Source organism: Colletotrichum lupini, chromosome 8, assembly GCF_023278565.1.
Source record: "Colletotrichum lupini chromosome 8, complete sequence".
NCBI classification, from domain to species: Eukaryota; Fungi; Ascomycota; class Sordariomycetes; order Glomerellales; family Glomerellaceae; genus Colletotrichum; species Colletotrichum lupini.
Window position 1 is genome coordinate 2,394,717 of NC_064681.1, and position 24,606 is coordinate 2,419,322.

Here is a 24,606-nt window from a genome sequence, read left to right on the forward strand (position 1 = left end):
GTGAATGAGCTCCTCTCGGGCTAATTCCCTCGCCCGCTTCATGGATGCCTCAATCTACTGCCGCATGTGTTACAGGGTATATAAAGCGACTTGCGTTTCCCACGTTCAGTCCTTCTTTCTTCCCGACGACCTGGAGGCAGCTCGCCGCAAGGGGCCACGTCAGCCGTGGCAGGTCATACAATCATAGTACGAGTCTGAACTGCAAGATAAACAGGACACGCCTACCGTCTGAAGTCCTTGAGACATTTGCAAGTATTGGAGATTACGTTCTTTACTCACGCAGCACCTTGCTCGGTCGTATTCGTGATAAGATAGGTAGGCAGACTGGGCGGAAGCTGAAAGATCTCCTCGTTCGAAAAAGACTACTGCTTAGGGTGTGGCTTACATGCAGACAAGCTACTAAAGACTCTAAGCACTCTTACATAAATATTAAAGAACCTATTTTATAATAGCGTCTACTTTACTTCGATGCTCAGCTTTATATAGGAATTTGCTACACTCCACTAGCTCTATACATATTTATCAATAAATCATTTAGAGTAGCTAAGTAAAAGGAGAGAGGATAGGATTACTATTATAAAGAAAAACTAAGGAATCGGTAAGAACACATAGTTTTAGTGTAGTTCTTTCTCTTATGTCTATGAGCATTCATCTTATCCTCTGACGCACGTATCTTAGGGCAAATACGAGACGTTGTAAGAGTACTTAGTATCATAGGACAATTTGTAACGAGGGGATTTCGTTCTTTAGATGACCCTAGTTGCTTAGGGGGCGTGCCAGGAGTGTCACTTAACATACGGCGCCAGCTTGGAAATCCCGACCATAACGTTGATTCGGGAATGAGAAAGGATATAAATACAAAACGGCCTTGGGGACCTTTGCATCAGTGAGTTTAGTATTCGTAATACGTGTGCACTTATTGCGTGGCATGGAGTTTTAATCATAAAGCCGTGTAGAGCTAACCGAGAACCGCCCGAGCAACTAGCAAAGACAAAACCAAAAGACGAGTAGCAAACACGATTGAGATCTAGAGGAGCTTCTAAGAAGCTAAAGTTCAAAGATGTACTATACTGTTCAGACGTAGTGCATGGGCATAGCGCGTCATAGGCGTCCTTGTAGCCCGTCTTGACCCAGGTACACTTTTGAAATTCTTAATGGCTGAACTTCACGTTCAGGCACTTAATCTCTTGTGACTATTCCCTCCTTACGAAGATGTGAACATGAATGATGAGGATAGTATTAGAAGAACTTACAAGATGAATAGAAATAGAAAAGAGACATTGTGCTCTAGCCTAAAGGACAAAATACGTTAAACGAGGTAGTGGGAGATTTCTTGGGGGGATTTGGAAGGGCAATCAAGCCTGCCCTACTTTACCTTCTTCTGTTTCTTTTGTTTACCTTGGTGTTTAAAGGACGTAGTATCACTAGGTAGGTCATGAATGCCCACTTCAACCAGAGGTCCAGCCTGAATGTCAAACTCACTTCTTTGCTCCTGCAAGAACGATAGAGTAAATCCCCTTCTGCGCTGAACTAGAAGAGAAAGACCGTCTTTCACTTTCCAGCGTAGTGATTACCAATGGAAGAAAAGGCTTACATCTCATTTCTCGCAAAAGAACGCAGACTGCGAAGAACATCACAGATAACGGGGGGCCCGCACACACCCCCGCCGCACTGGCTCCTTCGAGTTGGGTCGGGGACAGGTAAGAAGGCTGATATGGGCCAGATTTGAGTAAAGCAATGTAAAGCAGAGACCCACCGAACGAAAGAACAGAAGACGCAAGTATATTAACATCCTCACATACCCGGACCAAGGATCACACTCAGCGGCGTCAATCAAACTACATGAGTCGACAAAATAGAATCAATGCGTTGCTACTAGGTTCCTAAAGCGAACTATGCTGCGGGAGGGGCGTATAGCCAATGAATAACACGAGGACGAGCGAGATGAAGAAAGATCCCAGTCTATCCCCCATCCTCTCCTTGAACGCGCAATAGATGCATCAGACCGATCCGTCGTAACCGTGGACTCCCAGTCGGTGTCTTCGTCGTAGAGGTGAGTAGTCCCTCTTCAGCGAGCCGACCGTCGTCCGTCTTCGCAGCGTCGGCTGCCGTGGGGGCTCCCAGCACATCTCCTAAGACGGGCTGTTCCATCCCACCCAGCTCCGGGGCATCACCCGCCAGATTTTAACCTCACCACTACGCAAGTCGTCCAGCTTGAAGCTTTCAACCTTGTTCTTCTTGCTTTCACGGCCCTGTTCCCAGGCGCGAACCTTCTTTTTTGTGCCATCCCATTCCGATACAACCGCCACGTGGTCAGGTTTGCCGACCTCCATTGAATACTTGGCATGCATGGGGCCGTGCTTGCCCTGGAACCGAGCGTTCCGAATGGAAATGATATCTCCAGGTCGGATCTGGTCATTTTGTTGTGTGGAGGCATTGGCCATGTTGGAGTAAACGAGCGCGCCATAAGCTCTGGTGCCAATTGGCGCCAGAGCATCATTGAAAGGCTTCAAGAGTTCATGGATAAGGCCTTGCGGCGTTCCGTCGCCAACAATCGTTTCCTTCTTGGAGACGACCGCTTCAGAGATTGGTCGTCCAAATCGTTCATACGATTGCTCGAGCTCATCCTGTCGCAAGGCTCTTGGAGGCGGATCATGCCGTTGATCCAGCTGAACATCGGCAGCGTTGTTCTGATCGTACTCCACGGTGATAATCGTCTGCGAGTAATCTTGGAAGAGCACATAAATGGTGCGTGTGACAATCGAGCCTGATGTCGAGTCGTCCGTCTCATAATACAAGTCCTTTCTACCCTGGAAAATGGGAGGTACCGTCTTGTCCTGACGCCACCAACCACTTTGCTTGGCCAAATCGACGTTGTTAGCGATGAAGCCTGATTCTGTGGACATGGACGGTCGGTGCGCATCCATAGAACGTCGCTGAGACATGGAGGCTCGTGACACATCCAGTGACTGGCGAGACCGGCCAGCGGGAGGGGCGGGAGGCGGGGCTCTCGTGTGAGACGGCGATGGCAACGGCGGAGCATCATCCTGGAAGTATCCCTCCTCTTCAATCTTCGGGGTACGCTGAGAGTACGGTAGCTTTTGGGTGGAGTAGTTATAGGGGTCGTACTCGTCATCGTCCCTTGCTGGCGGAGGGGGAGGAGGAGCTGTTCGCGGTACATCCACAGAGCGGCGCTTATCAGCCGTCGGCACCGGTGGCGGAGCAGCTCTGGGCGGCGGGCCAGTCGGGATAGGTGGCGGCATGGTCGGCGGTAGGGCTGGGGATGTGGGTGATCTGACTGGCGTGTTGTCGTCGAGACTCGAGTCCCTGGCGTGAGATTTGAGTGCGTCTTTGTGGGGAACCGACGACGCAATGTCAGTATCGTAATCTCCCTCATACTCTGTAGCCTCGTCCTCATCGTCACCCTGTTGAGGAGGTCTGATGGGTGGTGATATGGGTGATGCGACGTGCATATCCTGCGTCGACTGACGGCTCAGACTACCGCCTGGAGGTGGTGGGGGAGGCGGTCGCGATTGTGCTGTAGGGATAGGAGGAGCAGCTCCAGGGATAGGAGGCGGAATTCTGCTCATCCGCTTGCCCGAGGAGCTGGTGGGAGATGTTGGTGAGAATTCGGAGCCGGGAATGGGAGGTGGCGAGCGTGCGGCGGTTGCAACTGGCGGCAGTGGCGGGGGTGCTCGCGCTTCTTCGGCCTTGGGAGTGTCTAGGACACCTCCTGATAGCTCATCGTCGGACACTGAGCCATCACTGGGAGATTTGAGCCCAGAGGTAGCGGGTCGAGCTGGAGTACTATGAGCCGTTGTCTTGAAGCGAACCAACACAGGGTCAAGGACTTACAATCGCTGGGAACGGGCGGCGCCGCGGGCCGGGATCCTGGAACAGGAGGAGCTCCTGCGGGCTCACGGGCAGGGACTTTCGCAAAATTAGCAAATGCAACTAAGACAACAACCGTCTTTGACTCACGACTGGGAGGTGGGCTCGTGATTGGCTCGTCTCTGTCATCGTCGACTTCAATCGTTCGTGGAGGCGGAGGTGGCGCTCTAGGGGATGTTGGCGGCTCAGGCTCAGTAGCCTCTTCTTGACGTTTGGGTGCGCTCAGCCCTGGCAATGCCATCATGCCCGGTACGGCGACACGGCTTGTAGGCGATGTCTCCTCTTCGTGCTCCTCCGTCGGCGATGCCTCCACTGGCTTCTCGATTGTCTTCTTCTTCTTGGGTATAGCTGGAGCAGCCATTGGAATTCCAAACATGCCGTGCATTCCCATGCCGCCGCTCATTTTCGCCATCCTGGCTCTGAGCTCCTCCTTCCTGCGAACCTCGGGGTCAATATCGTCCTCCTCCTCTTCTTCCTCATCTCCGCCCTGCTCATCGGCTGCGTCCTCCTCTTTTCTTGCTTCGATAGGAGAAGCGACTTGGGGCCGCAGGACAGGCCGTGGAGCCGCGTCGCTATCGTCGCGTTCGGTGAGATCCTCAGGGCCTTCGGTAGTTTCGCCAGCCCCAGACATGTCCGCTTCATTGCCATCATGGTAGCTCTCGGCAGCAGGGCCCTTGGAAGGCTTGCGCCGGGGCGCGGGCGGCACACGAGCTGAATCTATCGAGCTCCGGCCTGCTACCTCCTCCGTATCGCCCTCAGGTGCAGGGGCAGCAGCAGCGCCGGCATCCTCAGAAGCCTCCTGGCTGTCGGTGCGCTTCTTAGGTGGTGGTCGTGCAGCCTTCTTTTTGGCAGCGGCCTCGGCGTTACGCTGTGCTTGTTCCTGTTGTTGTCTCTGAAGAAGAGCAATGCGCTCCTTCAAGGTGGTCGGCTTCGGCGCATCCTCACCATCTTCACCAGAGGGACCAGGAGCCATGCCGGCCTTCTCGGCGTTCTCCTGGGCCTCTGCCTCTCTTTCCAGAATTTCAGGGTCCTCGTCTCTTCGGTAGACCTTTGCAACCGGTGCCTGCGTAGGCGGAGGAACATATGCATTGCGGCTAGGAGGAGGAGCCACAAACGGCTTCTTGATGTGATAGGAACCTTGGGCCAGCCCGCTCGGCTTAAAGGGCGTAATAGGAGCGGCCGAGGCTTTGTTGAATGCAGCAATGCGATCCTTGAAGGCATTGCTGGACGGCTTGGGCGGCGGGCCGGGCTTTGATGAAGTAGGCGCTGCCTTGGCGATGGGAGGCGACGTAGCTGCGGGGGACTCAGTTCTGGGAGCCGGAGCAACAGGGGTCGGTTCGGGGATTGGCTCAGGTGCCTTTACAGGCTCGGGCTCGGGAGCTGCGGGTGCTTCGGGCGAGGCAGGCACGGCAGCGGCCGGGGACGGCGCAGGTTTCTCGACCTCGGCGAGAGCATCTTGGGTGGGTTGAGGCTCGGATTGAGGAACTGGGGCGGGCGCCTCCGAGATGGGGGACGTGACCTCGGCCTCTTTCTTGGTTCGAGTTCTCGTTGGGCGAGGCGGGGCCTGGGGCTCGAATTTCTCGACGAAATTGCGAGGAAAGATTCCTTCGTGCTTGGCGCCAGAGTCGTCGACATACTCGCCAGTATACCAATCAGCATCCTCCTCGTCGGTCACGGTGATGATGACGCCGGCGGGGAACTGAAGGTCATCCTCGTGGGGCGAGGAGTATTCGAACAGGGCCTTGACCCTGAAAGGGGCGGTCGACATGGCCGGCAATGGTCGGGATAGTCCGTCGTCTTCGTCGATATCGTCGTTGTCGTCGGTTTGGCTTGTTGTCGGTGTGTTTGTGGGATGCGAACACCTAGACGGTCGAAAGAGGAGTTGGGTGCCGCAGGTCAGAGCGAGCGACGCTGGAGCTCTATGGTGTGGGGCAACGGAATCGGAACGTCGTCAGCAGCTTGGACCTTGCGTGGGCTGTTGGTTGCAGCAGCAGTAGCAGCAGTAAGGTACGCAGTAATAGTAGCTACGACTAGAAGCGAAAAGACAAGAAAGGTCAGATTCGGGGCGGTAGCTACATCAACAAGGGACTGCGATGTGCGAAGTAAGAGCCCGTGAGGGTGGAAAAACAAATGACAAAGGTGGATGATGACGGTGTGTGGTTGAGCGGGTTGCGTTGCGACTGCGCTGGCGATTTCTCAAACTCAGCGAGGGGGGACTTGGGGAGGAAGGGGGGGTGGGCAGTCGGAGAAGGAGGCTGTGAGGAAGAGACGGACGGGGGTGGAGGGATCTACAAGTTGGCGTGTCGACGTCAGCGCATGAACTTGTAACTCTCTTAGTTCAATGTGTCGGGGCAATTGGGGGCCCTGCCTGGGAAGTCTGCACTATGCAAACACAAGAGTCATGTATGCAGCCCCAGACACCCCGTTGACAAATGCATTCTCTTTTCCTATTCAGGTGGCTCTTTGTCCATCTTTACCTTGATGTGTCGTACCTAAGGTGAGCTAAGTTTTGGGGGTTGTATGTGGTGCATATTGGGTACTCTGGAGCCGCAATGCGCTATGCGGGTAAGATGGGCTCTTCGGGTAGGATGCGTCTGCCTAGATACACTGCAACCCTGGATTTGAGAACACTGTATGAATATCATGGTTGGTATTCATTTCCTGCTCTACGTGGATGGCCACTGTGTTCTGATCTGTTTTGTCGCTGTTGAACTGGACTGTCTTGGGTTCACAAATTCATATTCAGTATCAAATAGCAGGCGATGCGATGGGGTCCTAAGGGCAGGGGTTCACCATAACGGTCATCCAAAGAACGGGCAGAGAAGTCTATCGCATGTCATTTGTCGCCTGCGTCTGCATTCTGCGCTTCGGCCGGACTTCTCATAGAATTCTATAAGAGTTGGAAGTCCATCACCGTTAGCTGCAACACTTCACAATGCTACACCCCAGGCTATGCCTTGTGGAGGTCGGAATACCTTAGCAATATCGATACTCAACAACAGCGAACGGGAACAACGGCAGGACCAATATAGATCAGGCGCATGTGGCTCGGCCAGCTAGTGCCTCACGCGGATTGTGGTTGGCCAGAGGGGGTTCCGTAGAGAAGCAGATCAATGTAAAGGAACAGCTAGGTTAGGCACCTAACCTTCATGGCAACTGCAGTGTGAGGTCAAGTTGAGGTAAGCCAGCAAAGCCAGTCCCCAGGCATTGGACGGTCCCACGACATGGTGCAACGGCACAATAGTAGTGCATTACGAGATGACCTGAAGGAGCTTGAGCAGGTCACTCGGCCGTGGCGCAGGGCAAGCCCGGTGTTAACACGAGGTCAAACAGTCAAACCAACTCCAGTTCCAGTCCAGTGTTGGAGGTGTGAGAGCGGACGGAAGATGCGCTACGTTTCTTCAGCCGCTTTAGCCAATCGAAATCCTCCCCAGAAGTCCAGTCGAGGGGTCAAGAGGGCCGCGGACATGGGGGAGGGAGCAGCTGGGAATGGAGGGGGGGAACTTGGAAGCGGAGGGACGGAGTTACGGCCGCTCAAGCCACCCGAGCACCCCGAGCCACACTCTCGCCAGCAAAGCGCCTGGTCAACCCGCCACACCAATGTGCCTGAGTGTAAAAGTCTTGGCGGCTGTTGACTGTTCCCCCTCAATCGTGGCGGCAGCCGGGTGGTGGCAGGAGGTACGTACTACGGCCCTGGTGCTTTGCTTCAGCTTGCGTGCTTCCATGCCTAACAGCGGATTCTCGATTGGGAGTGCTCTTGGTGCGAAGGGTGGGGTGTATATTCCCGACAGTAACACTTGCGGGATCGAACATTCTCCAATTGCTTAACAATTTTCACTTGTTCACGTCTTCAATCTACACTCACCACCACGCATCGTATCTTAATTCCAGCCTGTCTCACACGCGTAGCCACGACAACATTTTCCCTTCCGCGCACCGTATAGTCATTTTTCAATAGCTCTACCACCTTCCATCGCCGAGCTCGAAGCTCCTACAGGGAAGCATAAGACGACGCGCCGCACACCAGCTAGACGAACCCCTCCCACAACCACCTCACGTACAAAACAACATCCACCATGGCTACCGATGCCCGGCCACTGAAGGGCATCCTCAAAAAGGCAGCAGCCGGAGCCACCGCCTCCGGCAGCGGCGCCGCCAACGCCGTCCTCAATCCCCGAAAACAAGACCCCCGCGAAATCGCCCTCCAGCACGCCCGCATCATTCAGCAGCGCAAGGACCTAGAGCTCCAGATCCTCGAGAGCCTGGCCGAGCTCTCCGAGTACCCCACCGAGCGCGGCAGCAGAACCTTCTCCGCCGCCAACCCTTCCCCACGCGACGTCGCCGACTTCAAGGCCGGCATCCGCCTCTTCCAGCCCTCCGACTACGACGACCTCATCGAGGAGCGCAACGTCAACGGCTTGTGCGGGTACACTCTCTGCGCGCAGCCGAAGCCGATGGCCTCCAAAGGTGGCGAGTGGAGGCTCGTCAACTTTGGCAAGGCAGACTTTGATATCGTCAATCGCAAGGAGTCGGAGAAGTGGTGCTCCAAGGACTGCCAGCGCAGGGCCATGTATATCAAGGTGCAGCTGAACGAGTCGGCTGCGTGGGAGCGGGCGGGGTTGCCGGAAATTGAGATTGAGCTGTATGGAGAGGAGAAGGCGAGGCAGGAGGACCCTGCATCACAGGCTTCGCGCGACCTCGCAAGTTTGAAGCTGGAGGAGGGCAGGAGGGCGGCCGACGAGTCTGCCACATTGGCCTTGGAGAGAGGAGAGACACGGGAGACGGGACAGCCTGGTAATACTTTCACTCTTGCCATCAGGGAGAGGGAGGTCAAGCCACCAACAGAGCATGGCGTGTTTGGAGATCCAGACGACTCCCATTTATTTGTTGAGGGACACAGACCGGGAGCTGGCAAGGCGCAGGCCATTGCTGAGGCTTCCCAATTTGAGGCACAACGTGACCAAGAAATGTCATGATGTAATTCTACGGGCGGGAGGATACCAGAGATGATTGAAGCGTGGAGGAGGAGCTCATTTAGGCGTCGCAATGATCGGTTGCTCTATATAGATAGATTTGATACCCAAAGGCACACCGGTTCGAAAGTTTAATCACTTTAAGCACAGCAGGCCTAGTTTCAGAAACCAGCTGCATTTCAATGGGAGGCTCAGTTGAGCTACAAGGTCAGAGGGACAGCATCACGGTACGCAAGAGAGGGATAGAAGATTGGCAGTCAAGCGTCATCTCCGGAATTACCCTAGAGAATCGGCGACACCTTGAGTGGGAAAACAGAACTTTTCTTTGTGGAAGTTCCTAGTGTGAACTCACTACCGTCCGTAAGACGCCTGTAGCAATGTGTATCATCATATGCCGTTTGCCGTAAAAGTCCGTTAAAAACCACCCAATTTTCCTTATCCACAATCGACCACGACTGAAATTTAGTCGCGGCGAGGGGGGCGGCCACCGAAGCGGCCTCCGCGCTCCTGGACCTGGGTCTGGCCGACGGGAGTGACGTTGACGGGGATAGCGTCGAACTGCAGGGCACGATAGTCAGTATTGGGGGACATCATTTCGAATCAAAGTAGAGGTTGAGACGTACGCCGAGGTGCTTGAGAAGGTCCTTGGTCTCGACATCGACCTCGAGCTGGCCGCTCTCGGTGTTCTGGGTGAAGTCGAGGGCGGAGACCTCGGGGACGAACTGATCCTTGCGCTCACGCTCCTCCTCCTGAAGCTTGAAGGAGATACCGCGGACGGGACCACGCTGGATACGCTTCATCAAGTGGGTGGTGTAGCCAGCAATCTGTAATTTCACTCCAGTCAGCAATTTTGCCCTCTCAACCTTTCCGTATCCCCAACACCGATGTTTGGAAGCGGTCTCGCGGGGACCTTCGTTTGTCCAACTCGTATGTTGCGTCTGGGTGGCTATCTTTTGCTGACCTTGTTGCGGAGGCGCTTGGAGGCGATGATGGCGATCTCATCGCAGATGCGCTTGTTGGTCTCGAAGTCCAGGGTGAGTCTGGGGTAGTACCGCTCAATGATGACCTTGGCGGACTTCTTGACGGTCTTGGTGCGAACGCGACCCATTTTGGCGGTACTGACTCAACGGAAGGGGGGTATTTGGCTGGGTGGAGGGAGTTGGTCGGTTAGTGAGGCTGGTCGGTCGAGATGTTCACCATGAGTTTCGCCGGGCAGATGCAATTTTGATATCTTTACACGAAATTTAGGGCCGTGGTGTGGGGTGCGGGACTTTCAGTGCACAGGCCATGGGGGCATGCATATGTAATCACACGTGACCTCGTGGATGGCTGGGACGAGACAGGAATCAGTGCCCCACTCGGGTCCGGATCGGGTTCATTCCTTGGTACGGAGCCGATATAACACGAGGCTCTCGTCTCCACTGCTGGCTCCTTCCAAGGATGCACAATTGCGTCGAATTGGAAGAGTTGCGCTCCCATTCTCGGAATAGCATAATTTGACAGTTGAAGATATTTTCTGGCCTCTATTCCCGCCGACGGCCAGGTACAAGTAGGTACTGCAACAAGCTGAAGTACCTTATCTTGGCTAGATTAGTAGTACGATTGCTCCTTAACGATCATAGACAGTCAAGGAAGTATTGAAATTTGCGTTGTATCCTTCTTATTTTACAATACCATACATAGTACACTCGGCACACATGCGAACGCCATACAAAGATGGTTTCTTCATAGTGTGACTCAACTCCATGCTCTACTATCCTAGGCTCATTCGCGCCTAGTCTTATGACTAGAAGCGCTTCCAATGCTATCTTCACCACCTTCAAGAGTCAAGACCGTAGCTCTTCGAGCTGCCCACCGCGCTGGTTCCGGGTCTTTGGTTGTTGGTATGCACATTTCGGATGAATCTGCGGGCCGGTGCGGGTGCTTCTACCTCGGTCTTGTCGTTGTAGATCTTGGCCTTTCCAACCAACTCCTTCAGAATGAGCTGGGCCTCTTCATTAGCCTCGCCGACGGTGATTTGGACACAACCGTCTGAGTCAATGCGAGCCGACGTAGGCGAAACGTAGGCCTTGGCGCCTCCCTTGATATCGGGGTCGAAAGTGACAACACCAGCCACCTTGTTGTTGCGTCCAACGAAAGCTCTGTGGTTGAAAGCCGTATCGCCCTGGGGAACATCCGTGATGAAACCGCCGACACCCAGCTTGGCGCTGTTGGCTCCTGATCTCGGGGCGACGATACGAGCCAGGACGGGGGTATGTTGCGCCTGGGGGCCGTATACTGGGTGGTTCTCGGCGAAGTTGGATGTGCGGAGGTATGAGATACCGCCAGAGGGGTGAGAAGCGGGCGGGCCATGCTCAGCGTACAAGCTGGGGCGCTTGGTCTTCTCCGTCGACTTGCTGAAGTCGGTCAACGAGCTGGGCGGGTTCAGGGGAGCAAGGTCCAAGAATTCGCCGACAAGTGAGTACAAGGTGATGCGGTCGTTGCGCAACTTGCGAATGTACTCTGTGAGTTGCTCTTCCGTTACGTCGCCTGCGCGAAGAGCTGCGGGAGCATTCTCTCCAGCCTCCAGGGATTTCTGACGCTGCTTGCTCGTTTCATCGGATGCAATACGCTTCCGCAGGAAGTTGCGGAATGATGCTCGCTTGTTGCGGACAGCCTTGCGCAGGTATGCGTTGAATTCGCCCTCAGTGAGGCCAGCCAACCAGGGGCCCTGGAACTTCCACCTTTTCTCCTCGTTTTCGGCGTTACGCTTGACAGTAGTGAAGTCACCATCGTCTTCGAATACCGATTTCGCTCCAATGTGGATACCACCGAGACGCGACCGGTTGGTGCCAGGTAGTGTGACGGGCAGGTTGAGCTCGTGGAACTTCTGAAGAGACAAGGTGTGGTCCGCGGCGGAGGTGTAATCGGTGACGTTTTCGAAGCAGTCAATGTCCTTGATGCGGACAACGGGGGTCGATGACTTGGTCGTGGATCGAAGAGGCAGGGAGCGCTTGAAGCCCCAGTCACCAAGGGCCCTCGAGGATTCGGTAGTGGTGATGGATTGGTGCGTGGGATAAGGCGCGGTCGCCGTCGGGGATGCGTATCGAGCGATGGCAGCTGCTTGACCTCCGGGTTGAGGGAGCGGCTTGGGCACAGAGAACATCCGAGATGATCTCAACAGCGCCCCTCCGGGCGACATTCGGGCAGACATGGCGGCTGGCGAAGCTCTCTACTGAGCTTGGTCGTCGTCAGTCGTATGTATCGCGGAACGGGTGACGAGCGTGCATCGTTGCGTGAGAAATTTCAATTGGAGTGCGGAAGAAGCCGGCGTACCTGATTGGGTGAGAGCTACCCCTGTCGTTTCTCCTGCTTCTCTCCACTGTCACCCGAAATGTCCATGTATGGTGCATAGTCTAAACCAATTAAGGGATAAGAGACACTGGGCCTTCAGTCTCAGAGGCTTCAAGTGGTAGAGACAGCGAGGGAACTTTGCGAAGTTGAATATTCCGACAATTTGCAATTTTCGAACTAGATGAAAGCCTTCGAACAGTATTTTCAGGTCTTAGCGAGGCACACAGAAGCTACCTCGGTATTTTAAGGCGTAAGGTCAGGTACATAGGATGGGGTTTGAAATTTAGAGGGACATTCGGCAGGAAGGACACTCAACGGCCCCACCAACGCCGATGGGAAACCGCATCGTCTAGCGGTTCGAATTTGGAGAATTGCATTTTGCCAACCCGCACTCAGCCCTTTCCCCCTTCCTGCCACATCGCAGCCAGCAGCCTGTGGACTGCGCGATCGCTCATGTGGATAGCGAAAAGGATGGCGTCAACCAATGTCGGGTCCTCGCCCGCTCTCACCTTCGAGCTCGTCGCTCGCTGTTCAGTAAGCATCCCCCACCTCCGTACTTTGACTCACAATCTTCATGTGATTCCTAGTTCGCATGTTAACGGTTTAGGCCAGACAACGAGAGCCCGCGCATCCATCCTGACGCTTCCTCACGGCCAGGTCCAGCTTCCGATATTCATGCCTGTCGCGACACAAGCTTCGCTCAAAGGCTTGACTCCCGAGCAGCTTGAAGAGACGGGCTGCCGCCTGTGCCTGAACAACACCTACCATCTCGGCCTGAAGCCCGGCCAAGACGTACTGGACAAGATCGGCGGCGCGCACAAGCTCCAAGGATGGAAACACAATCTTTTGACGGATAGTGGAGGGTACATATACCTTCTTGACTGGATTGCGAAGGTCTTCACCATTTACTGACTAAGTCTATAGCTTCCAAATGGTCAGTCTCCTCAAGCTGGCGAAAATCACTGAGGAGGGTGTGCGCTTCCTCAGCCCCCACGATGGTTCGCCCATGCTTTTGACTCCAGAGCACTCCATGTCTCTGCAGAATTCGATTGGAAGCGACATCATGATGCAGCTCGACGACGTACTTGTCACGACATCACCCGACGCAGCCCGTATGCGCGAGGCCATGGAGCGAAGTGTAAGATGGTTGGATCGGTGCATCGCAGCGCACAAGAACCCCAAGACCCAGAACCTCTTCTGCATCATCCAGGGCGGTCTCGATCTCGAAATGCGACGGGAGTGCACACGGGAGATGTTGGCGCGCGATACCCCAGGGATCGCCATTGGTGGTCTGAGTGGTGGCGAGGCCAAGACGGATTACTGCCGTGTTGTCGAGACGTGTACCGAGCTGCTGCCGGATCTCAAACCTCGATATGTCATGGGTATCGGATACCCCGAGGATTTGGTTGTGAGCGTCGCCCTGGGAGCGGATATGTTCGACTGTGTCTGGCCGACGCGGACAGCCCGGTTTGGCAACGCAATCACGAAGCACGGCGTACTGAACATTCGCAACTGGCGATATGAGAACGACTACGGCCCTATCGAGGAAGGATGTGGCTGTATCTGTTGCCGGAAGGGCGAGGGTGGTCTAGGTGTGACTAGGGCCTTCATCAACCATAATGCGGGCAAGGAAACGGTCGCTGCTCACCTGCTGAGCATACACAACGTCTGGTATCAGCTGAACCTCATGAAAGATATCCGGCAAGCTGTTATCGAAGACAGGTACCCTGCCCTTATTAGGCAGTTCTTCGGCGATCTTTACGACTATGACAAGTCAAAGTATCCAGAGTGGGCTGTTGAGTCTCTGAAGAGAGTAGGAGTCGATTTAATAAACGAGTAAACTCACGGCTGTCGTCAAGACTATTTCACGTTGAAGATGATTGAGACACTGGTGAAATTGTTTATTGATCACTGATACCGACTAAGCCCCCGAGACCAGTGCCTGCCCATGCTATTGAGCTGTAAGTCTTCCCTTGGTTGGGCCCCTCACATTAAAAGTCAATAAGGCAAGACGGCGTGTCCGAAACCATGCAGTTGAAAACGCCCATCGCTGATAATGATTCTTTGGCGTTGACTATAAGTTCAACCTGCAGCTACTTTGCCAAATGTCCGGTCGAGCTTACTGGCTGGACTTTCCCTCTGCCCAGAGCTTCTTATGCGGCATTGACCCTCCTCTTCTGCTCCTATATCTGGACGCCAAGACATTTCTCCGCGTTGAGAGTCAGTGAGGCGAAACGGCGTGTCCAGAGTCAGAACGCTCATCGTTGATAATGGTTTCTCGACGCTGACTATGACTCCAAACATGGCTAGTTTGCCAAGTGTCAGGTCGAGCTTGCTAGCTGGACTGGCACTGACTCGGCTCTTCTGCTCCTACATCTAGACGCCCAGACTCTTTTCTCCGAGCAGCTGCCGCATCGTTGCCCAAAGTGATTTTCGACCCTAACCCAGGGTTGTCGTGCTTCGCGGTTCCCACAATCATTCGGTTGCGAACTTCAGCTTCGAAGGCCAGTCGGTCCTTAATGTTCATCGGGGGGGGGGTCTTGGAGTCTGTCGTGGATTCGGCTCAGACCGTCTGCGACTTTGATAATCTAGGTGGTGTTCGGTCGGTGTAGGTACTCCACATCGTGCTCTGCGAGGACTTCAATCTACTTGGCGAGTTTGCCATGAACTTCCCCATTGTGTCCGAGCAAACGGCGTGAGCTCTGGCTCCATTCGAGATCCTCCTTAATAGTGTCATCTTGTCGAGCAGACTGGCACCCTTCCGCTTGAGTAAACCTCTTTAGCTTACGTTGAGCTCTCCGTGCGTTGGCTAATAGTGGCATCTCTTCTTCGCAGACGAGGTGTATTCTGGGACGAATTCCTAGAAGACGCTACGGTGCCTTGACTAACGGTGGCATTTTGTCTGAGCAGACTGAGCGGTTCGAAGCTTCCTCGGCCGAGAGTGGCATCTTGTCTCGGTAGACTGGGTGGTGCGAATCTCTCCTGGCCAACAGTGGCATCTTGTCTTCGCAGAAGAGGTGGGCCCTCGCCTTCGTGTCGCCGAAGACCCTCGCATCGAACCACCGTCACTACCACGGTGTGAGTAGATATCCTAGGTGGCAGTCGCCCGCGGGTATACGAGACGATGGCGTCAAAGACGCAGCCCATGAGCACCTTCATGCGGCCAGCTTCTACACAGGCCTCGACCTGCCGCTCACTGAGAGCCAGCGTATCCTAGTGCGAAGGTAAATCAGCATCACTTCACTAATTACGAGTAAAAGGGGGTTGAAACCAAGAATGTGGTGAAGTACGTACATGTACGGGCTGGTGGGTCAGCCTGTCAAGGTCCTCAAACTCAAGGATGAGGCGCCGGAATCTCCCTACAATCTCGAGAGTCTCCTCGAGATTGAAGGTATGCGTGCTGTCGTTGGGTTCAGAATCCATCTCCAGGAGGGCCGGTCGAAGTGCGCGGGTGATTCGCGTCATCGCTTCATCAAAGCCCGTCCTTGTGCCGTCTTGCTCCCGAAGGATGTTCTCATAAATATCCCCGAGCATGCAGTCTAGCACAGCCATGGTATAGGGCCGCAAAATCTGCTCTACTTCGTCCACAGTGGAGGTCAAGCCCCTGAGTTCCTCTGGCGTCCTGAGACCGTCGTTTCTCTTGAACTCTTGGACCCTTGCCGCTAGCAACTTGGAGCGGTCTGCGAGCTGAAGCACATGGTCGAGTGGGAGGATTTCCCCGACCGGTATGTCCTGTATTGATTGATACATTCTGTGTGTTGTATGTTCTTTCATGGTTTTTCGGGTCCGAAGTCTCTCACGTCTTGAGAAGGTTTCGTCTCTTGGTAGTCGTCTTTATCTCTGTATGGAGGGGCTATCGTATTGAAGGAAAGAAATCTGACACCAATATATAGTGCTTTTCGTAAATCATTCGAATGGCGGGCTCATTCAGTCATGCGGTTTCCCTCTATTATAGAAATCTCATTCACGCAACGGAGACACCCTTCCCAGGTGGCCTTAAACCCTAATATGCTATAGGAGTGAATCACTCGGCGTCCAGAATTTGTGGCAGCTGCATTGAAAAGGATGGGAAACAAGCATTTGTGGCCTGACCGAGCTGTCTCCTTTCTCCTCTTCCTGTGGCCACCAACTGCTGCTGCCACAACATTTTGCGGCTCGGTGGCCGAAGCAGGTAGCATGGTATGTGGCGGTCAACGCGGAAGAAGCCTAAGAGGTGGCAGAAATATCAACGTCAAGGGCTGCGAGCAGGTGACTGAATATATAATCAGGCACGAAGAAACGCCTCTGAGTCGTTCATCTGATAAAGGGGCAAGCGAGGCAGAATCTACAGAGTGGATTGAAATGAGCAAACATTAGCACAATAATTGAGTTTGCATAGAGGGGATACGCCGGTAATACTGACGATCAAACCAAACAGATGTCTTCGCGTCCCTTGCCCTGTCATCTCGGTTCCGACCAACTGGATCCTCATATGTGGCTCCGATAATGTACTCCGTAGAAACGGGCAATCCAATCGTTGATGAATCACCGTCCGACGGTGTCAGGGTTGGGTATTACAGATTTCAAGACTCAACAACCTGTCAATAAGGTATATTATTTGTCGCCGTTATGTTGCCTGCTCACAAATGACCCCTCCATACGTCCCAGACGCGCAGAAAGACCCTCCAGGTTGGTGGACACCTGTTTCCGCTGATCAATCTATGGTTACGGAAGGTGGTACCCACCTTACCTTGGCTGTGGTCACGGAACGAGGCGCACCACCTCCGTATTCTACCCAGGTACCTCGCCTGGCAGAAAGGAGGCGGTAGTGGCGTTCTGCTCCTTCCTTCTCATCGAAAGAGGCAGGCGTACCTTCCACACGTGCCATGAGAAGCCTTGATATACCCCCTCAAACCCATTCCTGTCACCAGCCATCAGGCGCCCGTCTAGGTCGACGGGTCAGGTCAAACTGGCTGGGTGGTGGAGTGGTTAATGGTCAACGATCAAATCGCCAACCAGCCTACTCGACGACAGGCTAAGCGCATACGAGTACCCAGTTCGAATCCCAGCATGAGCACCAAGAGATGTAGCCCCCAGTTCAGCACCGGGGGGGTGAACTCTTTTGTCAGTCTGAATGACTTTTTGGTGCTTATATAACCAGTCCTAAGGTAGGCTCGAAATGACTGATACCACCTTTCCTTTGGGTGGCTTATCTTTTGGCCCCTTCTAATGCCATGTTCTGGTCAAAACCCATACCATCTACCTCTCTGTAGTGATGACAAGACTGATTTTCAGGTCTTCTCGGCAGATGATCGTGTATTTTATTATAATAAAGGTGCTCAGAAAAGCATCGGGTATGTCGAATTGTGGTTGATGCATTTAAAAGCCCGTTGAAGAATATTAAGCTCCTGGAGAAAAAGGCGTTGGTTAGATGTAAGTGGACGTTTGACTGCGGACGTTGCATTGCACGAGGGAGTGACGATCGTGCCCCCACATGGTATTGTCTGAACCCCACTTGAATCGGTAGCGCCTGCGCTTCTCTCAGCCCAAGCGGGATCAGGCGAAATGCCCCGCGCATCCCCTATTTGTTGATCCCCACGTGATCGCAATTATGCACCTTATGACGCGTGTTGTGTACACAGAACAGACGCGACGGACAAGTGACAACTGTGACGATGTGCTGGCGGGCGGTCAACTAATACGTAAAGTCCCCTACCCACCACCTCCCCTGCAGCCAGCTGCAAGTTGTCAGAAGCAGCTACACACCGCACTTATCCAAAACTTCACTTTCGGGACATTTTCTTTCGCTACCGGTTTCTCACTTTATTGTTTTCCCCAACCTTTTCTCTCATCCGAGATACCACACAAGATTTCATGGGTCTTGCGCCTCTGCCATGGCCTCTCCATTCGAAAGAGCGCCATCGCGGCGCCCATCACTGCTGAATACATCCTCTCATGATGGGGACAAGGAGCTGGCGCATTCGCTCAAGCAGCTCTCCCTTTCGACATCATCCGCCAGCAACTCACCCCGGGCTTCGAGCGCTCTGTCTCCCATGAGACCGGCCGTAAATCGAACATCTCCGGCACCGAGTCCACGAGCCCCGTCTCGAAGTCCCTCCTTTGCGAGAGAGCTCTCCCGCTCCCGATCTTCGACGCCGACGCTGCAGCGATCTTCAACGCCAACACTTCAGCGCAAGACCTCCACCAGTTCCTTGCACTCTGTGAGTGGCTCTTCGAGCCGAACCCCTAGCCGAGCGCCTTCGAGGCGAACTAGCATGGTGCATGCCTCTTCTCCTGTCGCCAAATCCCCTTTGCGCCCGAGCCCCCCTGAGTATATCAAGCCTGCGCCCACAGCGAATACGGTCGCCCGCGATTACTTCAAGACCGAATTGGAGGTTCACCACTCGCCAACTTCGACTCGAGCAACGGAAACCCTCGTCATTCTCCACGATGCCTGCTACGGCCACCGTTTCTCTCGACCCAAGACGTCCAAGGGCGCTCTCAGCACCATCGTTGAGCGGCCTGAGAGAATCAAGGCCGGCGTGTTGGGGGTTGCCATGGCCTACGTGCGGCTCGGGGAACGGCACTGCGATGGCGCATATGCGCTGCATCCAAGCCTGGATCCCTCTACCATCCCGACGATTCCGTTTCGCATCTACAAGACCGAACGGAGACTGCCCCTGACATCGGCAGCTGTCACCAACGTCCACGGCACCAAGTGGATGGAGGAGCTCAAGATGATGTGCGAAGGAGCAGAGATAAAGTTGGCGACTGGTGGGAAGGAGCTTCAGAGGCCAGAATTAAACAGAGGTTCAGACGGACCGCCTGCGAAATTCCACGAGGGTGACCTCTATCTTTGCTCCGAATCGCTGGAGGCTTTTGAGGGCGCGCTGGGTGCCGTTTGCGAGGCCGTAGACCGCGTTTTCACATCAGGTCCTCGACGAGCCTTTGTCGCTGTACGCCCACCGGGACATCATTGCTCAGCTTCTTTCCCGTCAGGATTTTGCTGGGTTAATAACGTCCATGTCGGTATTATGCATGGCATTCTGAACCATGGCCTTACCCATGCGGCTATCATCGATTTCGATCTTCACCACGGAGATGGCTCCCAAGCCATCACTTGGGCGCATAACTCACGGGGAGTGAATGCGGCCAAGAACACGGCAGCGTGGAAGAAGGCGTCCATCGGCTACTTTAGTCTTCACGACATCAACTCGTACCCCTGTGAGTGGGGTGATGAGGAGAAGGTCAAGAATGCCAGTCTGTGTATTGACAATGCCCACGGCCAAAACATCTACAACGTCCATCTGGAATCATATGGTTCAGAGAAGGAGTTCTGGGAGCTATACGAGACCAGGTACTCAGTAATCCTGGAGAAGACGCGCAAGTATCTGAAAAACCAAGCGGCTCGCCTTCGTGCTTTGAATCTGCCTCCTAAGGCGGCAATCTTCTTCTCGGCCGGATTCGATGCCAGTGAGTGGGAGACCAAGGGTATGCAACGTCATAATGTGAACGTTCCTACCGAGTTTTACGCTCGTATTGCTCAAGATGTTGTGAAGCTTGCCGCAGAGGAAGGATTAGGAGTTGACGGGCGCGTAATCAGCGTGCTCGAGGGCGGCTACAGCGACAGAGCTCTTTACTCTGGTATTTTCAGCCATCTGAGCGGACTCTCAGGAAATCAGACCCCGGAAGAGCCCACTCGGGGTCGCTCTTCACTCGGCGACGAAATGGCAGGGCAGATCGCTGCAGCCATTACTGGCGAGCCATCTCTACATCCTTACAAACCGTCATGGTGGTCGAGCTCCGAACTCGACGAGCTAGAAGTTGCGATGGGCAACAGACCAGCCAGTCCCAAGATGATACGGCACTCAACTCCGCCGACATACTCAACTCCCACACAGGCGTCGATTGGTAAGTCCATAGATCCGGCAAGGATGAGACGAATGGCATCCGGCTTGTCGAATGGAATGCCATATTCGCGACCAGCAACACCACCTCCCCCTGATGTGCCATGGACCATAGCAGCCCATGAGCTGAGCAGGCTACTCATTCCGTCGGATCGCCAAGTCGATAGCTGCAAACCTGAAGACCTAAACGCGGAGGCTACAAGGGCCCGGAGAGACCGGCAGTCAATTCTCAACCCTGATCTTGTGCCGCCGGCACCTGCTCCCGCGCCCGCTCCGAAGCCAGCAAGCAGGCCTACCTCGCGAATGTCTCTGAGAGAGCGGAAGCCAGCGAAGCCTGGCTTATACGTTGATGTAGACGAAGATGATGACAAGCAGTCCAAGAATCGGCGAAGAACGGTCGCGGGCCCTGCTGCTCTGTCATCTGAGAATGTTTGTCACTCCTCGTAGTATCGCAAATAGACTCAAACTGACGACGACACTAGGCAACGGCCCGAGGCATACCCTCTGACACAAATGGAGCAGCTAAGCGACCTGGTCGACGCCTTAGTGGTGTGTCTACTGTGGCTTCGAATGCTCCCAACACAGAGTTCGAGAGCAACGGAGTTTCAGCTCAGCGTCCCGACACTTCTATGAGTGTGCGACCAGACACTGCGATGAGTGTCAGAACTCAGAGTGCTACGTCTTTGAATGTTAAGAAGACAAGACCTCCAGCAGTCAAGAAGGAAGCCCCCAAAACCACCAGAATTGTGAAGAAGCCTGCCGCAATGGCAAAACCCTCTCCTCAGCAGGCTGGACCATCTCAGCCGCCTCAAGGAAAGCCGAGCCCAGCTGCTGCATCGGAGGACGATATGGACAAGTTGACTGCCGGTATGAAGAAGGTCAAGATCAACTTAATCACAAAAACACAGAAAGAAGAGCGTGCCAAGGCAGCACAAGCAGTTCAAGCCGCTCAAGCCAAAGCTGCCGCACCCCCCACAGCCGAGGAAGCAAAGACGGATTTCCCGTTTGAAGCACAGACGGCTTACTCGCCGGTGGCACCTCCGATCGTCACACCTCCGCAAGACGAGGCTTTCGCTACACCGCCAACGCAGCCTCCGGTTATTGAAGACTCGTCACCGCCTGCCGTCCCAGAAGGCCGGCCTGAAGTCTCAACTCCAGTGACGGAGCAAATGCCTCTCGTCGCCACCCCTGATCCTCGTTCAGTAGAGCTCCTCGCCAGCTCACCCGCCGCGATGTCGCCAACCGTAGCAACACCCTCATCGGATGTTTTCATCAACTACCAACCGGAGGGCCCTCCACCTGTGTCCGTAACGCCGTCAGAACCCCTGAAGTGGATGCCGCCCAACACCAACACGCCCGTCAAAGCCTCGCCGTCTAAGCCATCGCCAGCCAAGCTGTCTTCAGCTAAACCGTCGCCCATGAAGAAGTCTCCGGTAAAGATGATGCGTGCCGATCTTCCAGTCTTCACCTCCACATCCGCGATCCCCTTTGCGCCGCCGGGAATGAGCGCCCCGTCTGAGGTCGAGCAAGAGCCGGCAATTAAGGCCGATCCGGAGGAGCCGGCAAAGTCGGTTTGGGATATCCCGGAAACTCCGCAGAGGCAATAGTGCGCTGTGCCACAGACCGAGAGGTTTGGGGTGGAAGCACTGACACAGATTTGGGCCGTCACAGTCTTTGAAAAGTCATTTGTTTATTTTGTCTCCTTTGCCCAGCGCTTTTCTCCAAGTATAGAACTTCCTTTCTGCGAATCTGGCTTTTTGAGCCGTGTACTTGGAGTTCGCCGTCTTGATACCCTCTCGTCCGAGTTATTCTCTTTCTTCTTGATCCTCTGATTCCTCTATAAATACTATAACTCTCTTTTCTTGTACTGATCATGTACTTCGATGCTGCCATTGAAGCCATTGGAGACGTTGTCAACGTAGGGCCATGATTGGCCGAAATGCCTATAAATGTGACATGAAACCAAGATCCCATGTAACCTCGTGGACGTCCGCGGACGCGGCCAAAAGCCTTGGCATGTAGAGACTTGATTTACAGACTTGATTTACAAAGTAGCGGGATTATGCGCGTCAACGTGGACGGATCAACGTCAGCGATTTGCTGCGGCTACCCGCCGGGCCCCGAAATTTTTCTTTGGTGGGGAACCCATTACAGCGCATGTTTTACGCATCCCAGACTTAGTTGGCCGATTGACCAGGTTCTTATCTTGAGGTAATCGGAGATACTCGAGTCCTGTTACACATATTCGGCCGGGATATCGCATCTCATCTTCAGACATTTTGTAGATTCTGTATCTCACCGCTCACTCAATTTGTGAAGCGTGGCCCAGCTTAGTTGGAATTTTCTCTTACTGTCTCTCAAACTACGTCACCAGCCAGCCCTTTGCGAACTTAGCCAGCAACGGGGACCTGACTCATCTCGAGTTCGTCTCATCTCATCTCATCTTATTTCCTCTCACTTAGACCAACCCAATACACATACGCACAACTCATCGACTCACCATGGCGTTCACGATGCACTCCCACTCGGGGCAATTCTGCCCCGGCCACGCAAAGGACCAGCTCGAGGCCATCATCCAGCATGCCATCAGCATCGGTTACAAGACCATGGGTCTGACGGAACACATGCCCCGTCTAGAGATTGGAGACCTCTACCCTGAAGAGGTAAGAACACACTTCAGTCTCATCACACACGCCCCGAACATAGCTCTCATGAGAAACTTAATGATCCTGACCAAAATCTTCACCAGCTCGAAGAAGGAGACCCCCAAACAGCCCTCTCCATCCTCGCCCCCCGCCACGAAGCCTACCTCGCCGAAGCCCAGCGCCTGCGCGAAAAGTACGCCCCGCAGATCGACCTCCTCATCGGCTTCGAGGGGGAGTGGTACCGCCCGGCCTACGGGCCGTTCATCAAGTCCCTCGCGTCCCACCCGGCGGTGGACTACTTCATCGGGTCGCTGCACCACGTCAACGCCATCCCCATCGACTACAGCCGGGACATGTACGTCGAGGCGATGAAGTCGGCCGGCGCCGACGAGGAGAGCATGTACGCGCGGTACTACGACCAGCAGCACGAGATGCTGACGGCGCTAGAGCCGCGCGTGGTGGGCCACTTTGACCTCGTGAGGCTCATGAGCGAGGATCCGGGGAGGGACGTGAGGCAGTGGAAGGGGGTGTGGGAGAAGATTGTGAGGAATCTGGAGGTCGTCAAGGGGTATGGGGGCTTGTTGGAGTGTAATAGCAGTGCGTTGAGGAAGGGTCTCGATGAGCCTTATCCGTGCCGACCTATTGCAGAGGTAAGTTCTTTTCCCCCTTCTCCCCTCCTGTGTTCTTGGTCCTTCCTCCAAAGCTCGAAAGACATCTTAGGTAGTGTAGCCATTGGTCTCTTGCGACTAACTCCGTATCACAGACATGGTTGGCGATGGGCGGCCGCTTCACATTCTCAGACGATAGCCACGGCATCGCACAGGTCGCGACGAATTACAAACGCAACGTGAAGTACCTCGAGAGCCTGGGCGTGAAGGAGGTCTTCACGTTTGAGCGGGGGCCGGTGGAGGGGGTCAATGGGGATGCTAAGGCCGTGTTGCGGGAAAAGGGCGTTGGGTTGGCGGCGTTTCGGGAGAACTTCAACTAGAGGAGATGAGGCGCAATAGAGTTGTAGACGAAGAAGAAGTCAGAGAAAAGAAAAGAGCTAGTGTAGAGGGTAGACGTAGAGGCGTGAGATAGATGAACGTCTGGCAAAAGGCCAAGAATATTCGGTTCCATTCTGTTGGTCATGGTGTAATTATTTTTAGCACCAACTGTCTCCCTGCGATCGATGTTCAAAGTCATTGAGCCGTTGCTCATCAACATCCTTCCGGTGTATTAAATGCAGAAAGATATGAAACGCGTCAACTGAGGCGCCGGCGATAATTCATACTATGAAGAATTGAGTCCCAGAACTAGAACACAACTGGGTCCCACCTCATAACATAACACTCAACATCCTTCTTCAATAATTACGTGAAGTTGTCAGAAGAGATCATGCTGTAGCTAGAGCGTCCTGACCATTGTCTCCATCAAAAACCCTAATTTCTCCCACAAAACCCCAAAAACCGAGTTCCTGTGCAACATCACCAAAACACCACCACAACCAAAACAAAACTCACGATAGCTTCGCAGAAGGCGCAAAAAAAGTGACCCCCACCTGATTTGAACAGATAACCTTTCGATGGCATCTCGACGAATGTCGATCTGGAGTCGAACGCGCTACCGTTGCGCCAGAGGGCCGTGTTGTCTGATTCCGGATCTCGAACTGGAGAGGCGGAGTTGACGATGCAGCCAGGAAATGGGTCTATGGATCGAAGCGGGGTGAAGTGGCGCCTGCAGAGTTGGAAAACGGAGTCTCTGAAAATGAAAGTGGGTCTTGTTTACTTCGCAAAGGTCAAGTGTGCCACCTTCATGCAGGACAAGAAATGCAGAAACACACTCTCGGGTAAGACGCTGCGGGACGATTGGTGAGTCAAGACTCTCTGCATGAGTCGA

General features: G+C 54.1%; 10 protein-coding genes and 1 non-coding gene across 11 annotated transcripts; 6 read left to right on the forward strand and 5 right to left on the reverse strand.

Annotated features, from left to right (window-relative positions):
• Positions 1-4: 4 nt before the first annotated feature.
• Positions 5-1,859, forward strand: CLUP02_15210 (uncharacterized protein; the record flags this gene model as incomplete). Its single annotated transcript, XM_049294134.1, has 6 exons — positions 5-158; positions 215-252; positions 1,098-1,134; positions 1,457-1,508; positions 1,563-1,700; positions 1,772-1,859. 6 exons carry the CDS (start codon positions 5-7, stop codon positions 1,857-1,859), a joined length of 507 nt encoding a protein of 168 aa, XP_049151280.1.
• A 273-nt stretch (positions 1,860-2,132) lies between these two features.
• On the reverse strand, positions 2,133-6,536 carry CLUP02_15211 (SH3 domain-containing protein; the record flags this gene model as incomplete). The annotated part of the gene is made up of 5 exons (XM_049294135.1): positions 2,133-3,799; positions 3,856-3,930; positions 3,982-5,810; positions 6,384-6,393; positions 6,521-6,536. The coding sequence occupies 5 exons, from the start codon at positions 6,534-6,536 to the stop codon at positions 2,133-2,135; spliced, it is 3,597 nt and encodes a 1,198-aa protein (XP_049151281.1).
• Positions 6,537-7,967: 1,431 nt separating this feature from the next.
• On the forward strand, positions 7,968-8,867 carry CLUP02_15212 (Rtr1/RPAP2 family protein; the record flags this gene model as incomplete). Its single annotated transcript, XM_049294136.1, has 1 exon — positions 7,968-8,867. One exon carries the CDS (start codon positions 7,968-7,970, stop codon positions 8,865-8,867), a length of 900 nt encoding a protein of 299 aa, XP_049151282.1.
• A 459-nt stretch (positions 8,868-9,326) lies between these two features.
• On the reverse strand, positions 9,327-9,972 carry CLUP02_15213 (40S ribosomal protein S17; the record flags this gene model as incomplete). The annotated part of the gene is made up of 3 exons (XM_049294137.1): positions 9,327-9,422; positions 9,488-9,688; positions 9,826-9,972. 3 exons carry the CDS (start codon positions 9,970-9,972, stop codon positions 9,327-9,329), a joined length of 444 nt encoding a protein of 147 aa, XP_049151283.1.
• Positions 9,973-10,683: 711 nt separating this feature from the next.
• CLUP02_15214 (uncharacterized protein) lies at positions 10,684-12,057 on the reverse strand (the record flags this gene model as incomplete). The annotated part of the gene is made up of 1 exon (XM_049294138.1): positions 10,684-12,057. One exon carries the CDS (start codon positions 12,055-12,057, stop codon positions 10,684-10,686), a length of 1,374 nt encoding a protein of 457 aa, XP_049151284.1.
• Positions 12,058-12,650: 593 nt separating this feature from the next.
• Positions 12,651-14,037, forward strand: CLUP02_15215 (queuine tRNA-ribosyltransferase; the record flags this gene model as incomplete). Its single annotated transcript, XM_049294139.1, has 2 exons — positions 12,651-13,060; positions 13,122-14,037. 2 exons carry the CDS (start codon positions 12,651-12,653, stop codon positions 14,035-14,037), a joined length of 1,326 nt encoding a protein of 441 aa, XP_049151285.1.
• Positions 14,038-14,188: 151 nt separating this feature from the next.
• CLUP02_15216 (uncharacterized protein) lies at positions 14,189-16,668 on the reverse strand (the record flags this gene model as incomplete). Its single annotated transcript, XM_049294140.1, has 10 exons — positions 14,189-14,271; positions 14,321-14,503; positions 14,553-14,744; positions 14,814-14,920; positions 14,986-15,410; positions 15,492-15,929; positions 15,998-16,037; positions 16,226-16,403; positions 16,470-16,521; positions 16,600-16,668. The coding sequence occupies 10 exons, from the start codon at positions 16,666-16,668 to the stop codon at positions 14,189-14,191; spliced, it is 1,767 nt and encodes a 588-aa protein (XP_049151286.1).
• A 48-nt stretch (positions 16,669-16,716) lies between these two features.
• CLUP02_15217 (uncharacterized protein) lies at positions 16,717-17,005 on the forward strand (the record flags this gene model as incomplete). The annotated part of the gene is made up of 2 exons (XM_049294141.1): positions 16,717-16,765; positions 16,821-17,005. The coding sequence occupies 2 exons, from the start codon at positions 16,717-16,719 to the stop codon at positions 17,003-17,005; spliced, it is 234 nt and encodes a 77-aa protein (XP_049151287.1).
• A 1,065-nt stretch (positions 17,006-18,070) lies between these two features.
• Positions 18,071-21,690, forward strand: CLUP02_15218 (histone deacetylase; the record flags this gene model as incomplete). Its single annotated transcript, XM_049294142.1, has 3 exons — positions 18,071-20,087; positions 20,163-20,512; positions 20,566-21,690. 3 exons carry the CDS (start codon positions 18,071-18,073, stop codon positions 21,688-21,690), a joined length of 3,492 nt encoding a protein of 1,163 aa, XP_049151288.1.
• Positions 21,691-22,584: 894 nt separating this feature from the next.
• On the forward strand, positions 22,585-23,716 carry CLUP02_15219 (histidinol phosphate phosphatase HisJ family protein; the record flags this gene model as incomplete). The annotated part of the gene is made up of 3 exons (XM_049294143.1): positions 22,585-22,746; positions 22,833-23,378; positions 23,492-23,716. The coding sequence occupies 3 exons, from the start codon at positions 22,585-22,587 to the stop codon at positions 23,714-23,716; spliced, it is 933 nt and encodes a 310-aa protein (XP_049151289.1).
• A 542-nt stretch (positions 23,717-24,258) lies between these two features.
• Positions 24,259-24,351, reverse strand: CLUP02_tRNA284. Its single transcript has one exon. It is a non-coding gene; the product is annotated as a tRNA-Trp (tRNA).
• Positions 24,352-24,606: the final 255 nt, after the last annotated feature.